This window comes from Salmo trutta, chromosome 10 (assembly GCF_901001165.1).
Source record: "Salmo trutta chromosome 10, fSalTru1.1, whole genome shotgun sequence".
Lineage (NCBI taxonomy): Eukaryota > Metazoa > Chordata > Actinopteri > Salmoniformes > Salmonidae > Salmo > Salmo trutta.
Genome location: NC_042966.1, coordinates 11,056,905 through 11,078,846, shown reverse-complemented (window position 1 = coordinate 11,078,846; position 21,942 = coordinate 11,056,905). Strand labels below are relative to the sequence as shown.

General features: G+C 41.9%; 1 protein-coding gene across 2 annotated transcripts in view; it reads right to left on the bottom strand.

The window, feature by feature from the left end:
* The window catches only part of LOC115201101 (zinc transporter ZIP11-like), a 166,193-nt gene that overhangs the window by 37,860 nt on the left and 106,391 nt on the right, over window positions 1-21,942 (bottom strand). For both annotated transcript variants that reach the window (XM_029764390.1, XM_029764389.1), the window contains one exon: window positions 21,803-21,932. In XM_029764390.1, the coding sequence (XP_029620250.1) occupies window positions 21,803-21,932 (130 nt within the window). The remainder of the gene's footprint in view (window positions 1-21,802; window positions 21,933-21,942) is intronic.

The following is a 21,942-nucleotide window of genomic DNA, read 5'->3' as shown; positions in this document are numbered from 1 at the left end:
GTCCACATATTCTAAGTCAGAACCGTCCAGAGTAGTGATGCTAGTCGGGCGGGTGGGTGCGGTCAGCGATCGGTTGAAGAGCATGCATTTAGTTTTACTAGCATTTAAGAGCAGTTGGAGGCCACGGAAGGAGTGTTGTATGGCATTGAAGCTCATTTGGAGGTTTGTTAACAAAGTGTCCAAAGAAGGGCCAGATGTATACAGAATGGTGTCGTCTGCATAGAGGTGGATCAGAGAATCACCAGCAGCAAGAGCGACATCATTGATATATACAGAGAAAATAATCGGCCCGAGAATTTAACCCTGTGGCACCCCCATAGAGACTGCCAGAGGTCCGGACAACAGGCCCTCCGATTTGAGACAGGTATGGTAGGATTCGAAATGGTCGGTGATCTTGCAAGGGCATGCAAGGGCAGGGCAGGATGGATATAGGTCTGTAACAGTTTGGGTCTAGAGTGTCTCCCCCTTTGAAGAGGGGGATGACCGCGGCAGCTTTCCAATCTTTAGGGATCTCAGACAATACGAAAGAGAGGTTGAACAGGCTAGTAATAGGGGTTGCAACAACTTACTATGTGCACATGCTAAAATAAAGGAATGAGGTGGGTAGATAACTAAGTGTCATGGCAGCAAAGTATTTATAAACAAAAAATCTGACCTTTTAAATGTTTCGTTCATTTTCGGTCTATTATCTATACATTAGGCCAAATAGGCCTAGCATATTCCCATGTTCAAGGAGCTTTCTGTTTTGATTGTGTTATTTTGAATAAAAACCTTTAGGCCTACCTATAGAAAAAATTTTTAACTCTGCATCTCTGCCCAGTCTAGCAAGAGTGGCAAAAGGGTGTTTCACATCCCTAGTGGCTCTGCAAGTGTAGAAAGGATATTCTCCACTGCTGGCCGGCTCTCCAGGCAACATCGCATGAGCCTGAAGCCAGACTGGTCAAACTTGAGTTTCTAAAAAAGGAATTTGAAAATGTAATTCAAAAGGTACTAAGTATTTTTCGTTTAATTTCTATTTAATCCTAAGTAAGTCACAGCCTACATGCACAATTTATAGACTATAATGATTTAATACAACAAAATGTTGTTTAAATGCCGAGTGCCTTATGTCCCTTCCAGCCTATTGTGTCACACTTGCAAATGCTTCACAATGTATTTCTTTGTAGGCTATAGCTTTGAAATAATATAGCCTAAATAATTCATTTTCGTTCCTTCTTAGACTCCCTGTCTGGCTCCTGACCTATTTAGAGTGTTTATATGCTGTTTAATATGACATGTAGCCTATTTGAAATGATATTCGCTTCATACATTCACCTTTTCGTGTTTATTCAAACACTTTCATTCAAATCCATATGGTTTGGTTTCAATACTTAGAAACCAATTGGTAGGTCCAGGTAGTCACAAAAATTGATGGGTGTTGGTTAAATTGTGATTTTAATGAATGGAGTGCATTTGGAGCTGGAGCGCGGAGCGGTTTTTAGCTGAGTGGTAGGAAAGGACACCTGGAAGCAAAAAATTTCCCAGATCTTCCATTCCCTGCATACTCACCAGACATGTCGCCCATTGAAAATGTTTGGGATGGTCTGGACCGCTGTGTACGACAGCATGTTCCAGTTCCCGCACAATCAACAGCCTGATCAACTCTATGCGAAGGAGATGTGTCATTCTGCATGAGGCAAATGGTGTCCACACCAGATACTGACTGGTTTTCTGATCCACGCCACCATTTTTTTAAAAGGTATCTGTAACGAACAGATGCATATCTGTATTCCCAGTCATGTGAAATCTATAGATTAGGGCCTACTGCATTTATTTCTGTCACGCCCTGATCTGTTTCACTTGTCCCTGTGATTGTTTCCACCCCCTCCAGGTGTCGCTTATTTTCCACAGTGTATTTATCCCAGTGTATTTATCCATTTCTATTCTCTTTTGCTAGTCTTCCCGGTTTTGACCACTGCCTGACTCTGGACTACTTTCCCACCTGACTGATCATCCTGCCTGCCCTAACCATGAATCTGCCTGCCCTTCGGTACCTATGGAACTCTGAACTGGTTTTGACCTTTTGCCTGTACACGACCATTCTCTTTTTGGATTAATAAACATTGTAAGACTCCAACCATCTGCCTCCTGTGTTTCTGCATCTGCGTCTCGCATTGTGCCTTGATAATTTCAATTGACTGATTTGCTTATATGAACTGTAACTCAGTAAAATATTTGAAATTGTTGCATGTTGCGTTTAGATTTTTGTTCAGTGTAGATATTTGAGCTCAGGGTACATTTATTCATTCATAAATTGTATTATGAACTGCTGAGAGAGAGAGAGAGAGAGCGATAAGATTAATGCTAAGGAGGAAGTAGCATCGGAGAGAGAGTAGAAAGCTCAAACTTTAATTATATATATATATATAACTGAGGTAGATTCAGGAGTCAACTAGCCTCTTCTCCTGGTCAAAACAGACGATAACCTCTGGGGAATTCATACACTCCAATTACTAAACTCAGCAAAAAAATAAACGTCCTCTCACTGTCAACTGCGTTTATTTTCAGCAAACTTAACATGTGTAAATGTTTGAATGAACATAACTAGATTCAACAACTGAGACATAAACTGAACAAGTTCCACAGACGTGTGACTAACAAGTATAGAATAATGTGTCCCTGAACAAAGGGCGGGGAGGGCGGGGTCAAAATGAAAAGTAACAGTCAGTATCTGGTGTGGCCACCAGCTGAATTAAGTACTGCAGTGTATCTCCTCCTCTTGGACTGCACCAGATTTGCCAATTCTTGCTGTGAGATGCTACCCCACTCTTCCACCAAGGTACCTGCAAGTTCCCGGACATTTCTGGGGGGAATGGCCCTAGCCTTCTCCCTCCGATCCAACAGGTCCCAGACGTGCTCAACGGGATTGAGATCCGGGCTCTTCACTGGCCATGGCAGAACACTGACATTCCTGTCTCAGTCCGATGATGCTATGACTCACCGCCCCAGACCATGACGGACCCTCCACCTCCAAATCGATCCCGCTCCAGAGTACAGGCCTCGGTGTAACGCTCATTCCGTCGACGATAAACACAAATCCGACCATCACCCCTGGTGAGACAAAACCGCGACTCGTCAGTGAAGAACACTTTTTGCCAGTCCTGTCTGGTCCAGCGACGGTGAGTTTGTGCCCATAGGCGACGTTGTTGCCGATGATGTCTGGTGAGGACCTGCCTTACAACAGGCCTACAAGCCCTCAGTCCAGCCTCTCACAGCCTATTGCGGACAGTCTGAGCACTGATGGAGGGATTGTGCGTTCCTGGTGTAACTCCGGCAGTTGTTGTTGCCATCCTGTACCTGTCGAGCAGGTGTGATGTTCGGATGTACCAATCCTGTGCAGGTGTTGTTACACGTGGTTTGCCACTGCGAGGATGATCAGCTGTCTGTCCGGTCTCCCAGTAGCGGTGTCTTAGGCGTCTCACAGTACAGACATTGCAATTTATTGCCCTGACCACATCTGCAGTCCTCATGCCTCCTTGCAGCATGCCTAAGGCACGTTCACGCAGATGAGCAGGGACCCTGGGCATCTTTCTTTTGGTGTTTTTCAGAGTCAGTAGAAAGGCCTTTTTAGTGTCCTAGGTTTTCATAACTGTGACCTTAATTGCCTACCGTCTGTAAGCTGTTAGTGTCTTAATGACCGTTCCACAGGTGCATGTTCATTAGTTGTTTATGGTTCATTAAACAAGCATGGGAAACAGTGTTTAAACCCTTTACAATGAAGATCTGTGAAGTTATTTGGAATTATCTTTGAAAGACAGGGTCCTGAAAAAGGGCCGTTTCTTTTTTTGATGAGTTTAGTTACTAATTACAAGTTATGTCCTTTCTTGACTATGTGATTGTGTTTTCTGACTGCAAGTCCTTGCAAACAACCTTTGCAAACATAAACACTGGTTCACTTTGTCAGACGGTAAGTAATTCTAGAAAAGGACAGCACAGGACACAGGGGAAATCAGCTTAAATTCAAATTGAGTAAATACCAATAGTAGCACTGGGGCACACACCGAGAGACACACACACTGAGACAAAACTCTGAGACACATACACACACTGAGACCCTACCCCCACGCACCAACATAGTACACACACAGCAATGACAGGTAGTACAAATCTTCTCTCCACATCCAGTGACTAAAATACAGCTACATCAAACGCTGGACATAATGTTTGTCTGGCGTATTCGATCATATAGTCATCCCATTGAAGGCCATTCATTACAGCAGCCACTTGGGGCCTTAGGGAGAAAAGGTGTTGAAGGATCACAGTAATTAGTATGTGATAGATAGGAGCCTTCAGACATTGTCCGGGACCACATCCCTCTAAGAGCTGAGGGCTCATCAGGAGTGTGTGTGCTGTGGCTGAATGTCACTGTGGATTCTATTTGGAAAGGTTTGATTGACAATCTCTAGTACAGCCATTCTACCTGTCATTCACTTGTCACATCACACATGCACGAGCACACATGCACACTCCCCTGACTCATAATACAATCAATTTTCTCCGCAAGCTAATGGGTCGCATATTACAAAGGGGCTGGGAGGGGGAGATGAAATTACACACAGACACTTGACCACAGTTCAACCACATTATTGGAATCACTGCTGTAGATGGTGACTTATAACGGTCCTCAAAATAAAGCGTGTCAGAAGTGTCACCTCTCCAGGCTTACCATGGCTAACATCTCATCTTTGCTTTAAGTTTCAAGATTTTAATGTCACATGTCACAGTACAGTGAAATTCCTTTCTTGCGAGCTCTAAACCCAACAATGCAGTGATCAATATCAATGTAGTACTAAAAATAAAGTAGAACAAAACCACACAGTAAATAAAAATAAGAAGAACACAAGTAAGTAAGAAGCTACTAATAGAGTCAGAACCAATACCCTAATTACAATGTGCAGAGATACTGGAATGATAGAGGTAGAAATGTATAGGGGTAAGGTGACTGTGGATCCGGATGTATGATAAACAGAGTAGCAGCATAAATTAAGATTGCATGTGAGCGTGTGGGTTTGTTTTTAGAGTCTGTATAAATGTGTGTGTTGGAGTGTCAGTGTGCGTAGAGTCCTGTGACAAAAAATATAAATAAATACAAGGATCAACTCAGATAGTCCATGTAACAGACTTTTGGCTTGGGGATAGAAACTGGAGGCTGTTGGTTTCAGACTTGATGCACCGGTACCACGCAGAAGCAGAGAGAACACTTTATGGCTTGGGTGGGTGGAGTCTTGATATAGAGGTCCTGGATGGCAGGGAGCTCGGCTCCAGTGATATACTGGGTTATCCACACCCCTCGGTGCTGTTGACATAGCAAGCAGTTTTTATTTTAAACCTTTATTTTAAGAACAAATTCTTATTTTCAATGATGGCCTAGGAACAGTGGGTTAACTGCCTTGTTCAGGGGCAGATTGACAGATTTGTACCTTGTCAGCTCAGGGATTTGAACTTCCAACCTTTCGGTTACTAGTCCAACGCTCTAACCACTAGGCTACGCTGCTGCCCCAGTGATGCAGCCAGTCAAGATGCTCTCACTGGCGCAGCTGTAGAACCTTTTGAGGATTTGAGGGCCCAGGCCAAACATTTTCAACCTCCTGAGGCGGAAGAGGCGCTGTCGCACCTTGTTCACAACTGTGCGCTTGAGTGTGTACCATTTTAAGTAGTCATTTGGACCTTGAAGGAACTTGAAGCTCTCGACACGCTCCACTGCAAACCCGTCGATGTGGATGAGGGTGTAGTGAAACATTTAGATAAAACTATACTAAATATAATCATACATCACCAAATAATTGATTAAAATACACTGTTTTGCAATGAAGGTCTACAGTAACTTCAACAGCACTGTCTGGGGTAGCACCATGGTGTAGCCGGAGGACAGCTAGCTTCCGTCCTCCTCTGGCTACATTGACTTCAATACAAAACCTAGGAGGCTCGTAGGCCTCACCCCCTTCCATAGACATACATGGAAAATATGACCACTTCTGGAGGACCTCCTACCAATCAAAGCTTTTGCAGTATAAACTGACGTTGTCCATCCAATCATACAACTAGGATCAGAGAATGAACCTAGTGTGTTGTATTGGGAAAGTGTCACAAAGCATTATGGGAGTTCTGTGTGTTGAGAAAATGGGGACATTGTTGGATAGAGATTAAGAGTGAAGAGTAATAGTTTAGCTTTTTTTATATTATTCAATTCAAATCATTTTTTTCAAATTACAGGAGAAGGAGGAGGTATATTATAAATTGTTTTCTTGGTTTTAGAACTTTGTTTTTGTGTCCAAATTTCAGTAGCTGGCTACCAGTGTGTGAAGTTTTCTCCGCCAGAATGGTAGAACGGCAAACCCCTGGGGTACACAGAAAAGGTGCGAATTAAAAGCGAGGGTCGACCTCTGCCTGAGATCAGTTTCATGAAGAAGGATAAAAAGGTGAGGGCGTTCAATACCAACTGCAACTGGTATCAAAAGTATAGCTGGTTAGCAGGAAGCCTTTCATCAAGCCGCCTGTATTGCTGGCCTTGCCTGCTTTTTTGGAAAGTCTGAGCCTTGGTAGAAAGGTGGGTACAGTCACCTGAAGAACATTGATCGTTCAGCTAAACGGCAAAACAAAAGCAGGGAGCATATAAATGTCCACATCAGATTCAAGCTTCTAGGAAAAAGCTGCATTGATTATGACGAAGGTCTGTGTATTCAAACTGCGCAACACAACGAGAAAGTAAGAAGAAACAGAGATGTTATCAAGCGGCTTATCAAAACCACTGCGTTTTTGGGCATGCAAGAATTTGCTTTCAGAGGACACGGCGAGAGGGAACGTTCCGCCAACAAGGGCAACTACAAGGAACTTGCAGAGGTAATTGCACGTTACGATGCTTTACTTGCTGAACATATCGAACTTTCGATTGTATTTTCTGCGATGTCGAAAAATATTCTGAAGGATTTGATAGCTTCCATCGCATCATTCATTAAATGCATTTTTCCGCGTGCACTCAAGTAGGCATTCCACTTTCCTCTGTTATTTATTTAGCAAAGATGATAACACATAATCACTCCAGACAGACACAAGCAATAATTAATGACATAAATGTTGCAGCAGCCTCGGCTACACCTAAACATTAGAAATCTGACATGCTGTATTGGATGAAAACAAGACTATATTTCAGTCTTATCAACTGTAGGCAACTAATAAGAGAAGCTGCATACAGCTTATGCGCCCTGTCCATCTGGTCAGGGTATACTAATAGGTAACGTTATGTATTTGTAGTCCATTTGTGTGTTTGGAGACAATGTGATCAAATTTTGTTTATATTCAAAATTGGGCTGGCTAGACTGCCTACACGTTTTTAATCAAAAATGATTAACTGGAATGAATCTATCAACATAATAGTGACGACATATGTGAGTACATTTTGTATAAGGCCTACAGTTGCATAGGCCTGCATGATGCAAACATGCATAAAGCAAGCTCAGCCCTGTGAGTTCTATTGTCTATGAGTTGTTGTCTATGTGTCTGTGCAGAGGAAATCCCCCTCCTAATTTAGTCTAAATATAATTTATATGAACAAATATAAGGTAGCTGCAGTTTGACAGGGTTCTCAACCCCCCGGGCCAGGAGTTTTTTTCAGGAGTTTTTTTTAAAACCATGTGACTTGATTAATACAAACTGGTCACATCATAGCCCATATAAAACCTTTTTACAACTGATTAATCACTGTCATACCTTATAAGGTCCTGAGTTTTCTTAGTTAGGTTAACATATAAGGAAAAACTACAGGCCCCAGGGGGTAAAAATTGCCCCACCGCTCTGGGACCTATGGTGCCAACAGTCTGCTTGCAGGTATGTGGATTATCAGGGCTTTATTCAGGAAAGTTAATTGAGATACTTTGATGTGTTAAGTGGGCAAAATGTGTTTGAGTTTATGAATTTTCAGATGTATGAGTTTAACTCCATAGAGAAATGTGTTGTCCAAACCTACAATGGCGCAGCTGTAATGGAATGTATCTGCTATTTGTACTTACAGCTAAGTACCTTTGTGTTCCCTGATTGAGGTGAGGACTACTCCACTCCACTACCATTGTCAACTTTCTCCTGACATTAACTGAAGCCACGTCTCATGTGCCCGCTCATTCACTGGCACATTGAATGTTTCCCCTCCAAGCATTGTGAACACCCCTATCAATTTTCTCTCATTACTATATGTAGAGTCAATCACAATCACATTATTACACATAAATGATTTTACTCCTTGCTTGGACTAACTCATTCTAAGCTCTTTTATCTAACTGTGTAGCGTGTTGTGTTAGTTTTTTGTCTTCCCAGCCAAATCCTGTCCTGCACTGGTCATGCCTCTGAACACCTCATTCAATCACTGCTGTGATCCCTTTCCAACACGGTGTAAGTAGCCCACTCATTCCCATTCCACATAATATTGTACTATAAATGTCTTTACTAAATTCTTTAGGTTAAAATAATTCGTCTTCGACGATTTTTGAAAAACACTTTGTCGTCTCTGTGCATTCCGTGCCTATACCGTGGCTCTCCCATCCTCCTCAACTTTTTCAAATCACCAGCCTCCACTGATGAAGAGGCACAGCTCTCCCCCTCTGGATTTCTCTGACTCTACTGTCCTGTCCGCTTGGTGAATAGAGAATCCATCAAATTGGATAGCCATGGGGGTATCTTGTCCGAAAACATTGCAGTTACGAGAGTCCCGTTGATAGCAAATCCATGATCGGAGGTCATCCATTGTATTATCAAGTGACTGTACATTGGCCAATTTTCACGGTGGAATGAAGAGATTCGGGAGACAGACGCAGGAATGCGTAATAGTTTTTTTTATTAAGCCCCAAATTACGGCGTGCCGTGTAAAGGCACGGGGACGAAGACCAAACAAACACCATACAAAAACACAGGGTTGAAACACAAACAAAAGAGCGAGGAGTACCTCGAATAAACACACATGCACAATGATTAACACACGGGACGAGACCAGTAATCATCTATGCAATCCACAAGGGTATGAAAGCCCAAAACACACAGAACAGGTACTCACACGCACCAACGGACATTGTAACAATAATCGACCCCACCATGGTGAACAAAGGGCATACACAGTTGAAGTCGGATGTTTACATAAACGGGTTTTAATGACTCCAACCTAAGTGTATCAACCACTCCACAAAAAAATATAGTTTTGGCAAGTCGGTTAGGACATCTACTTTCTGCATGACAAGTAATTTTTCCAACAATTGTTTACAGACAGATTGTTTCACTTATAATTCACTGTATCACAATTCCAGCGGGTCAACATTTTACATACACTAACTTCACTGTGCCTTTAAACAGCTTGGAAAATTCCATAAAACGATGTCATGGCTTTAGGCTAATTGGCTAATTGACATCATTTGAGTCAATTGGAGGTGTACCTGTGGATGTATTTCAAGGCCTACCTTCAAACTCAATGCATCTTTGCTTGACATCATGGGAAAATCAAAAGAAGGCAGCCAAGACCTCAGAAACTAAATTGTAGACCTCCACAAGTCTGGTTCATCCTTGGGAGCAATTTCCAAACGCCTGAAGGTACCACGTTCATCTGTACAAACAATAGTACGCAAGTATAAACACCATGGGACCACGCAGCCGTCATACCGCTCAGGAAAGAGACACGTTCTGTCTCCTAGAGATGAACGTACTTTGGTGCAAAAAGTGCAAATCAATCCCAGAACAACAGCAAAGGACCTTGTGAAGATGCTGGAGGAAACAGGTACACTGTAAAACGAGTCCTATATCGACATAACCTGAAAGGCCGCTCAGCAAGGAAGAAGCCACTGCTCCAAATCCACCAAAAAAAAGCCAGACTACGGTTTGCAACTGCACATGAGGACAAAGATCATACTTTTTGGAAAAATGTCCTCTGGTCTGATAAAACCAAAATATAACTTTTTGGCCATAATGACCATCGTTATGTTTGGAGGAAAAAGGGGGAGGCTTGCAAGCCTGTGGCAGCATCATGTTGTGGGGGTGCTTTGCTGCAGGAGGGACTGGTGCACTTCACAAAATAGATGGCATCATGAGGTAGGAAAATTGTGGATATATGAAGCAACATCTCAAGACATCAGTCAGGAAGTTAAAGCTTGGTCGCAAATGGGTCTTCCAAATGGACAATGACCCCAAGCATAATTCCAAAGTTGTGGCAAAATGGCTTAAGGACAACAAAGTCAAGGTATTGGAGTGGCCATCACAAAGCCCTGACCTCAATCCCATAGAAAATTTGTGGGCAGAACTGAAAAAACGTGTGTGAGCAAGGAGGCCTACAAACCTGACTCAGTTACACCAGCTCTGTCAGGAGGAATGGGCCAAAATTCACCCAACTTATTGTGGGAAGCTTGTGGAAGGCTACCCGAAACGTTTGACCCAAGTTAAACAATTTAAAGGCAATGCTACCAAATACTAATTGAGTGTATGTAAACTTCTGATCCACTGTGAATGTGATGAAAGAAATAAAAGCTTAAATAAATCATTCTCTCCATTATTATTCTGACATTTCACATTCTTAAAATAAATCGGTGATCCTAACTGACCTAAGACCTAATTTTTACTAGGATTAAATGTCAGGAATTGTGAAAAACTGAGTTGAAATGTATTTGGCTAAGGTGTATGTACATTTTTGACTTCAACTGTATATACAAATACAATCAGTGGGAATAGGGGCCAGGTGTGCGCAATGAACGTTCCAGAGGGATCCGTGACACCAATAGAATGGAGGGAAGAGGTGGCAGGTTTTCCATTCACTTTAATCTCGCCAGGATTCCCCCTCTCCTGCCTCTGTAACGCCAGCGTTTCCTCTTGGGTAGCCCGAAAATTGATCTCCAATCATCTCCTTTAGTAGGCTACACACTGTCTTTCAACTCACTTGATTGCCATTTGGAAAAGCAACAGCCAACAGCCCACTTGACTCCCTCCCTCTCTCCCCTCCCTCTGGGATAAGTTCAATTGCCCTGGGGGGGTACGAACAAAGGATCCAATTTGGGAAAGTCGTAATGCTGGTGAGTTAACGCCACTCTCATATCCAAAACGTTCTGGGCTAATAATGTAAGAAATAAGACACAAAAAAACAAAATACTGCAAAGTTGCGTAGGAGATAGAAGCAGAGCTGCCATGTCTGTCGGCGCCATCTTCAGCTTCACAACTCAGAAAAAAACAATACTGTGTTCTTAATGGCACTTAATGCTGTAAGAGAGACTTCTCAGCTACACTGGGCGATTTTAACCTTTGTCCTATTGTGATTATGTATTCATATACAATGTTTGTCGCCCCCCCCTCTCCCACAAAAAAAAGTGGGCCAAAAAATATATAATCCCCCTAAAAAACACAAAATCGCATTCAACAACTGGACAAATTATAATGAAACATAAAGTTGTGATACCCTGGACAGAGACTAAGTGCAGGCAAATATATTCAAATATTCCTTTCTGGTGGAGCTTCAGCATGAAACAGGTTTGTGTGTGTCTGTCTGAGTCTGTGTGACGTGCACATGACGGAGCAAAGTATCAATCAACTAACGAGGAACGGAATGTCTTGCCATAATCAAATAAAAAGTTATTGGTCACATACACGTGTTTAGCAGATGTTATTGCGGGTGTAGCGAAATGCTTGTGTTTCTAACTCCGACAGTGCAGTAATATTTAACAAATAAAATGTAACAGTTTCACAACATATACCCAAAATACATGGATGAAGAATATATATACATACACTACCGTTCAAAAGTTTGGGGTCACTTAGAAATGTCCTTGTTTTTGAAAGAAAAACACATTTTTTTTGTCCATTAAAATAACATAAAATTGATCAGAAATACAGTGTAGACATTGTTAATGTTGTAAATGACTATTGTAGCTGGAAACGGCTGATTTTTTATGGAATATCTACATAGGCGTACAGAGGCCGATTATCAGCAACCATCACTCCTGTGTTCCAATGGGATGTTGTGTTAGCTAATCCAAGTTTATAATTTTAAAAGGCTAATTGATCATTAGAAAACATTTTTGCAATTATGTTAGCACAGCTGAAAACTGTTGTGCTAATTAAAGAAGCAATTAAACATGCCTTCTTTAGACTAGTTGAGTATCTGGAGAATCAGCATTTGTGGGTTTGATTACAGGCTCAAAATGGCCAGATACAAAGAACTTTCTTCTGAAACTTGTCAGTCTATTCTTGTTCTGAGAAATGAAGAGAAAATGCCAAGAAACTGAATATCTCGTACAACTCTGTGTACTACTCCCTTCACAGAACAGCGCAAACTGTCTCTAACCAGAATAGAAAGAGGAGTGGGAGGCCCCGGTGCACAACTGAGCAAGAGGACTAGTTTGAGAAACAGACGTCTCACAAGTCCTCAACTGGCAGCTTCACTAAATAGTACCCACAAAACACCAGTTTCAACGGCAACAGTGAAGAGGCGACTCCGGGATGCTGGCCTTCTAGACAGAGTTGCAAAGAAAAAGCCATATCTCATACTGGCCAATAAAAATAAAAGATTAAGATGGGCAAAAGAACACAGACACTGGACAGAGGAACTCTGCCTAGAAGGCCAGCATCCCGGAGTCGCCTCTTCAGTGTTGACGTTGAGACTGTGATGTATCCATTATAACAACCTACAACTACGACAGACTTTGATCTCTGGAGGACAAACCAGAGGCTTTCTGTCGAGTGACTATCCAGCAGACGGACCGGAGATCGCAGAGGGACAACAAAGGCATACACATGTAAATATGTAAATTGCAATTTATTTTCGAATGAGTGGTTGTTCATGTTAAAAGTATTAGAATTTCCATGAGAGTAGTTACAAACTCTGAGTTTCTCGCTCTTGTGCTGTTCCCACCCCTTTCCTTTGTCTACCAAGCCGTCATGTCGGTTTTGTCCACTAGGGACTTTTCCTTATGTGTGTGTTTATGTAATTCTGTGATTGATTAGTTAGTTAGTAAATAAATAATTGAGACAATTTGTATATCGCTGATTCATGATTTATGTTAGGGTTCATGCAGATATCCAAGGGTTTGCGACGTTCAGGAACGAGACTGATGAGGTAACAATACATTAATAGAAGACTGTAATCGATAAAATAATAAAATATCTGAAGAGTTACATTCGGGAGATTGAAACTCTTTAAACAACATTTTCCCGTAAATAAACGAATCACGGAATAATTACACATAGAGAATTGATTAGATCAAATAACAGTCTTCACATTTAATGATAGTCAACGCTACGACATGCATATATATATATATATATATATATATATATGTTTAAAAAATGAATAGGTTAAGGCTATAGCCTAAAGCTCATGCATCAGAAAGAGACAACGTGAGAGTCTCTCTTGTGTGCTCTTTATCACGCAGCACAAGGTCAAGTTTAAATAGGCTGAACCATCGTCGATAGACAATACTATTGTAATATCCCCCAACCTTAGTGTCTTGGCTCCATGGCACTTGTGGATGTTAACTTTCATCATGATACCTACAACGATTGTTGCCAGGCAACAATCAACCCATTACAACAGTAGGTCAGAAGTATGCCCTCTTCTCAGGATGGCCAGTGACGCACACATACAGATGCTCACGCAAACTTGAGTATACGAACGCATGTCGTACGCACACACGCTTGAGCGCACAAACAAACGCACACAAACACACTGCATGCTGGGCAGACAGAGGAGGGACGGTTATGAGCAATACTCCCGTTGTGTGCCCCTGTTAATGTGTAACTGGACTACAATGTGTTCTGTGATGATAAGGGTATACAGCACCCCATTGAGCCCTCATCCCCTCCTGTAAAACCTCTTCTACAGAGAGACAGAAAGAATAGTATGAAGAGAGAATAAGAGTGAAAAGAGAGAGAGACAAAGTGGAGAGAGAGAGCACTAGAGAGAGAGAGAACCAATGTAACTGTGTCACATGGATACAACAGGTGCAACATTGGCTACACTCTTGTGTACACCTTTCCCCCTGCTTCTTTCTCTGTGTACTGGTGCCATGGCTAGGCAAAGCGTGGAGCAAATCATACTGTGATTGTGTTTGCTATTTCAATATGAAAATCAATCAATTGAAAAACATGTCTTTCTGGCTGCTTCAAATGTTCTGTGATTCATAGATTATCTGTGTTTTTTGTGCGTTCAGTCAGTCCTAAGGTCTCCCTCTGCTCATGCTTTAAGTCTCCTCCAATCAGACTGTCAGTTAATGTCACTGAGCATTGTTGGTAGACTTGGTATCCTGTCTCCTCAATGACATGCAGAGGGAGGAGTCGTCCCACTCCAACCTTTCTCCTCTCCTCTACTCTCATTTCGGTTCATCTCACCTGACAGGTCACCCGCAAACACTCAGACATGAACCACGACTCCCATACAAAGCTAAAAAAGCAACCGATGACCTGAAAAAATCTAAAATCAACTTACGCAATGAAGTGGCGTAGTCGGTAGAAATCTGAGAAAATACTGCTCTGTCTGACATAAGACGATATGGTAATATAATACTTGGCAGAAGTGGATTGTGTTTACCCCCCCCCAGTCCCTACTCCTTACTTAGTATCCCCAAAGTATTGAATGACTATCTTCTATCTGTCCCCTTAGTTAAATGGATGACAGCGTTCTAAAAGGGTGTGACCAAAACAAGCTTGGAGATCCTGTCGCGTTAACAGCTCTTTAAGAGAAGGGGTGGGTAGCTGTGCTTGACGTTCTGAAGCGCCGCTAAAACTTTAAAGGTATAGTTCACTTTTATGAAGTTGCTAAATATTCAGCAAACATTTAAAAATGCTTTGTAGGAAATGACAACACCCTAAGGAAGTCTAAAATATGATAGAACCACAAAAAAGTGACCTATTCATGTTCTCTCCAAATGCAGACTGAATTATTCAGTAAGTCTCATGCATAAAGTATAAGGGATATATGTTTTTGATGAAGTGTGGGGAGAATACGTGTTAGCTGTTCTAAGTGCTGCTGTCAGGTCCACAGGTAAGCAGCTCAGAAGCTCTCTGTGCACTTGTGCAGAGAACAAGATTAAGAAGACACGATACTAATGTTGGCTGTCACCCTCACATGCACACACACACATATGCAGTCACACACACACATATGCAGTCACACACACATATGCAGTCACACACACACACACACATGCACACGTACAGTACTGTGCAAAAGTTTTAGGCAGGTGTGAAAAAATGCTGTAAAGTAAGAATGCTTCAAAAAATAGACATGTTGATAGATTATATTTATCAATTAACTAAATGCAAAGTGAGTGAACAGAATACAAATCTAAATCAAATCCATATTTGGTGTGACCACCTTTTGGCTTCAAAACAGCATCAATTCTTGTCGGTACACTTGCACAAAGTTAGGGATTTTGTAGGCATATAGTCAGGTGTATGATTAAGCAATTATACCAAACAGGTGCTAATGATCATCAATTCCATATGTAGGTTGAAACACAATCATTAACTGAAACAGAAACAGCTGTGTAGGAGGAATAAAACTAGGTGAGGAACAGCCAAACTCAGCTAGCAAGGTGAGGTTGCTGAAGACAGTTTACTGTCAAAAGTCATACACCCTGGCAAGACTGAGCACAGCAACAAGACACAAGGTAGTTATACTGCATCAGCAAGGTCTCTCCCAGGCAGAAATTTCAAGGCAGACAGGGGTTTCCAGACGTTCTGTCCAAGCTCTTTTGAAGAAGCACAAAGAAACGGGCAACGTCGACGACCGTAGACGCAGTGGTCGGCCAAGGAAACTTACTGCAGCAGATGAAAGACACATCATGCTTACTTCCCTTCACAATCGGAAGATGTCCAGCAGTGCCATCAGCTCAGAATTGGCAGAAAACAGTGGGACCCTGGTACATCCATCTACTGTCCGGAGAAGTCTGGTCAGAAGTGGCCTTCATGGAAGACTTGCGGCCAAAAAGCCATACATACCTCCTACGTGGAAACAAGGGCAAGCGACTCAACTATGCACGAAAACACAGGAACTGGGGTGCAGAAAAATGGCAGCAGGTGCTCTGGACTGATGAGTCAAAATTTGAAATAGTTGGCTGTAGCAGAAAGCAGTTTGTTTGCTGGAGAGCGGTACACAAATGAGTGTCTGCAGGCAACAGTGAAGCATGGTGGAGGTTCCTTGCAAGTTTGGGGCTGCATATCTGCAAATGGAGTTGGGGATTAGGTCAGAATTAATGGGCTCATTGCTGAGAAGTACAGGCAGATACATATCCATCATGCAATACCATCAGGGTTGGCCCCAAATTCATTCTGCAGCATGATAACGACCCCAAACATACAGCGAAAGTCATTAAGAACGATCTTCAGCGTAAAGAAGAACAAGGAGACCTGGAAGTGATGGTAGGGTCCCCACAGAGCCCTGATCTCAACATCACCAAGTCTGTCCGGGATTACATGAAGAGAGAGAAGCACCTGAGGCTGCCTACATCCACAGAAGAACTGTGGTTGGTTCTCCAAGATGTTTGGGCCAACCTACCTGCCGATTTCCTTCAAAAACTGTGTGCAAGTGTACCTAGAAGAATTGATGCTGTTTTGAATGCAAAGGGTGGTCACACCAAATATTGATTTGATGTAGATTTTTTCTTCTGTTCACTCACTTTGCATTTTGTTAATTGATAAATAGAAACTATTAACAAGTCTATTTCTGAAGGCATTCTTACTTTACAGCATTTTTTCACACCTGCCTAAAACTTTTGAACAGTACTCTATGTGCAGTCACTCGCAAACACACACTCCCTTCCCAGTCTGTTCTTTGCGAATCAGGTGCCACCTTGCATCTAGTCTCTCAGTGCTGAGAAGTTGGCATAGCTGTGCCACCTCTGGCCTGTTTCTCCACCACCTGTTCCTGCAGCCTAGTTTAGTGCAGTCACCTGACACATGACCTTTCACAGGCAGCCTGGCCACCACTGTGTGTCCAGCTCTATTTAGGTAGGTGCCCTCATCAGACCATCAGGGAGCCCCTACCCCTCCCCGCAGGCTCGACTGGTATACAGTGTTTGAGTGTCTGCGTGTGTGTTTTCGTATTGCCGAGGCAGTATTTGATGAACAGCGGGGCACAGATCGGGGCACACCACCTGGTAGGGGCGACCCGCCGCGTATGATGCAATACACGAGTGTGCAGAGCCTGAGAAGCCCAACCCTAAGAGGTGGAGACGAGGATCTGACGGTTCAAGATGACAAAGGCAGCGGATAGATCTAGAAGTATGAGAACAGAGGAGAGAGAGTCAGCTTTGGCAGAGCGGAGACCATCTGTGACACAGATGAATGCAGTCTCAGTTGAGTGACCCGTTTTGAAGCCTGACTGGTTAGGGTCAAGAAGATCTTCCTGAGAGAGATAACGAAAGAGTTGGTCAGAGAGAGATCAGAGGGGTTGAGTGTTTGTTACTTAATGAGGGGAGCGATATATCCTTTTTCTGTTATCCCAACTTAAACACCTCCCAGAGTGACTTCAACGCGACTGGCCAAATAACTGCAGGATATCATTAGTAGACACATGGCTGGAGCAAGACATCATCAGGGGATGCATGACTGGAGTGGGTCATTGTGACAGTACAGTGGGGTGGTGTCACAGTAAATTAGTCACTTACAGTGCCTTCAGAAAGCATTCATACCCTTTGACTTAATCCACATTTTGTTGTGTTACGGACTAAATTCAGAATGTATTCAATTGTTTTAGGTTATTGCCCTGCTGAAAAGTGAATTAATCTTCCAGTGTCTGGTGGAAAGCAGACTGAACCAGGTTATCCTCTAAGATTTTGGCTTTGCTTAGGTCCATTTCATTTATTTTTTATCCTGAAAATGTTCCTAGTCCTTAACGATTACAAGCATACACATAACATAACACAGCCACCACTATGCTTGAAAATATGGAGAGTGGTACTCAGTAATGTGTTGTATTGGTCAAACATAACACTTTTTATTCAGGACAAAAAGTTAATTGCTTTGCTACATTTCTTGTAGTACTACTTTAGTGCTTTGTTGTAAACAGGATACATGTTTTGGAATATTTTTTATTCTGTACAGGCTTCCTTCTTTTAACTCTGTCAATTAGGTTAGTATTGTGCAGTAACTACAATGTTGTTGATCCATCCTCAGTTTTCTCCTATCACAACCATTAAACTCTAACTGTTTTAAAGTCACCATTGGCCACATGGGGAAATCCCTGAGCGGTGTATCTTTGTAGTGACTGGGCGTATTGCTACACCATCCCAAGTGTAATTAATAACTTCAACATGCTCAAAGGGATATTCAATGTCTGCTTTTTTATTTTAGGTACCTTTCTTTGCAAGGCAATGGAAAACCTCCCTGGTCTTTGTGGTTGAATCGGTGTTTGAAATGTACTGCTCGACTGAGGGACCTTACAGATAATTGCATGTACACTAAAGAATCATGTTAAACACTATTATTGCACACAGAGTGAGTCCATGCAGCTTATTGAGCACATTTCTACTCCTGAACTTATTTAGTCTTGCCATAACAAAGGGGTTGAATACTTATTGACTCAAGACATTTCAGCTTTACATCTTTTATTCATTTGTACAAATTTCCAAAAACAAAATTCCACTTTGACATTATGGGGTATTGTGTGTAGGCTAGTGACAAAAAACTCAATTGAATACATTTCAAATTCAGGCTGTAACACAACAAAATGTGAAAAACGTCAAGGGGTGTGAATACTTTTTGAAGGTATATGCCTGTAGTCTAAATTCAATCTTTCCACTAGTTTGGCGCAGTTGATTAACCAAGCTGGACTCCATGTGCAGGGATTAAGTTCCTAATTGCTGTGGGCTTCGTTATTATTCCAGCCATTAGCATCCAGAACATTGAATAAAACCAAAGCCGAAAGCGATGGGCACGCTAAAGGTATCCAATTTTCAATTCCGTTATCATATTGTCACAGTCTGGATAAACCTGTTTTCGATATCCGTTTAAACAAACTCACTATGAAATTGGAAATTGGCCATTAAAGCTAAGAGTGCAATAGAGCTCTGTGGCTCTGAGATGAGTAACCTTTCCCATGTCTTAGATGAGCGTATGCTTTTATGTTTCAAAATAAAAAAATGTAGAAAACCAGAAGGAAAACATGAAACACAAAAGAACACAGGTGAGACGATTGCGAGGAGAATGCCCATTTTCAAGCAACCCAGGCCAGTGTAGATATTGATTGGTAAGATGAGAAAAGGGAGAGAATGAAGAGAGAGAGTGAGAGAGAGAAAGAGCAAGAGAGAGAGAGAGAGAGAGAGAGAGAGAGAGAGAAAGAGAGCTATAATATGGCATTTGAAATGTCTCAATTTCCTTGGAACTTGTGTGAGTGTAATGTTTACTGTTAATTTTCTATTGTTTATTTCACTTTTCTTTATTATCTATTTCACTTGCTTTGGCAATGTAAACATACAGTGCATTAGGAAAGAATTCAGACCCCTTGACCTCTTGCACATTTTGTTACATTACAGCCTAAATCTAAAATGTATTAAAAAAAAAATTGCCCCTCAATCTACACACAATACCCCATACTGACAATGCAAAAAAGATTTTTACATTTTTATATCCTGAAATACCTTATTTACATACACAACCGGTAAAATGTTTTAGAACACCTACTCATTCAAGATTATGTTTTATTTTTACTATGTTCTACATTGTACTATAATAGTGAAGACATCAAAACTATGAAATAACACATATGGAATCATGTAGTAACCAAAAAAGTGCTAAACAAACCAACGAATATTTTATATTTGAAATTCCTCAAACAGCCACCCTTTGCCTTGATGACAGCTTTGCACACTCTTGGCATTCTCTCAACCAGCTTCACCTGGAATGCTTTTCCAACAGTCTTGAAGGAGTTCCCACAGATGCTGAGCACTTGTTGGCTGTTTTTTCATCACGCTGTGGTGGAAAATCTGACTCATCCCAATACATTTCTATTTGGTTGAGGTCGGGGGATTGTGGAGGCCAGGTCATCTGATGCAGCACTCCATCACTCTCCTTCTTGGTCAAATAGCCCTTAGACAGCCTGGAGGTGTGCTGGGTCATTGTCCTGTTGAAAAACAAATGACTGTCCCACTAAGACCAAAACAGATGGGATGGCGTAACACCGCAGAATGCTGTGGTAGCCATGCTGGTTAAGTGTGTCTTGATTTCTAAATAAATCACAGAAGGTGTCATCAGTAAAGCACCCCCACACCATAACACCTCATCCTCCATGCTTTATGGTGGGAAATACACATGCGTAGATCATCCGTTCACCCACACCGTGCGGTTGGAACCAAACATCTCAAATTTGGACTCCAGATCAATGGACAAATTTCCACCGGTCTAATGTCTATTGCTCGTGTTTCTTGGCCCAAGCAAGTCTCTTCTTCTTAATGGTATCCTTTAGTAGTGGTTTCTTTGCAGCAATTCGACCATGAAGGCCTGATTCACACAGTCTCCTCTGAACAGTTGATGTTGAGATGTGTCTGTTACTTGAACTTTTGTGAAGCATTTCTTTGGGCAGAAATTTCTAAGGCTGGTAACTCTAATGAACTTATCATCTGCAACAGAGGTAACTCTGGGTCTTCCATTCCTGTGGCGGTCCTCATGAGAGCCAGTTTCATCATAGCTTCATGAGGTAGTCACCTGGAATGCATTTCAATTAACAGGTGTGCCTTGTTAAAAGTTAATTTGTGGAATTTCTTTCCTTCTTAATGCGTTTGAGCCAATCATTTGTTTTTTTGCGACAAGGTGGGGTGGGGGGGGGGTGTAAAAGTCCATGTTATGGGGGGTAAAAGTCCATGTTATGGCAAGAACAGCTCAAATAAGCAAAGAGAAACAACTGTCCATCATTACTTTAAGACATGAAGGTCAGTCAGTCCAGAAAATTTCAAGAACTTTTAATGTTTCTTCAAGTGCAGTCGCAAAAACCATCAAGCGCTATGATGAAACTGGCTCTCATGAGGACCGCCACAGGAATGGAAGACCCAGTAAACTTCCGACTTCAACTGTACATGAAACTTTAAAGTCAGACAGATACCACTCTTTCGAGAGTTTATTATACAAATATTATTGAAAAAAATTCAGTAAATAAAAATAGCAGAGACTCTGGGTCTTTCAAGTAAACTTCCGACTTCAACTGTACATGAAACTTTAAAGTCAGACAGATACCACTCTTTCGAGAGTTTATTATACAAATATTATTGAAAAAAATTAAGTAAATAAAAATAGCAGAGACTCTGGGTCTTCCATTCCTGTGGCGGTCCTCATGAGAGCCAGGTTGTAGCATCATATCCAAGAAGACTCAAGACTGTAATCGCTGCCAAAAGCACTTCAACAAAGTACTGAGTAAAGGACCTGAACACCTATGTAAATGTAATATTTCTGTTTAAATTTTTTAATACAATAGCAAAAATTTCTAAAAAACTGTTTTTGATTTGTCATTATGGGGTTTTGTGTGTAGCTTGATGAGGATTTGTTTTCCCCCGTCCATTTTAGAATAAGGCTGTAACATAACAAAATGTGGAAAAAGTCAAGGGGTCTGAAAACTTTCCGAATATACTATAAGTTTCCCATGCCAATAAAGCCATTTGAATTGGAGAGATAGAGTATCCAAAAGCAAGCCATCAGAGAAATGAGACTCATGGTGGGTGGTTTTGAGTGGTTTTTGAGTTGAGTCCCTGCAATAGTTTGTTTGAGAGGTACAGTAGATGGGGAAGTTGCTGATGATGATGTGGGTATCTGAAGGGAGGCTTGCCTGAGAGCGGTCCTGCTCTACCTATCCTGATGGTCATCTCGTCTGAGGCTGGGAACAGGGGGTCCTCCTCCTTGGCCAGTTTGGAGTCTGGGGGCAGGGCCAGGGCTATGTGGGGGTCCACCCCTATGCCCTAAAAAACA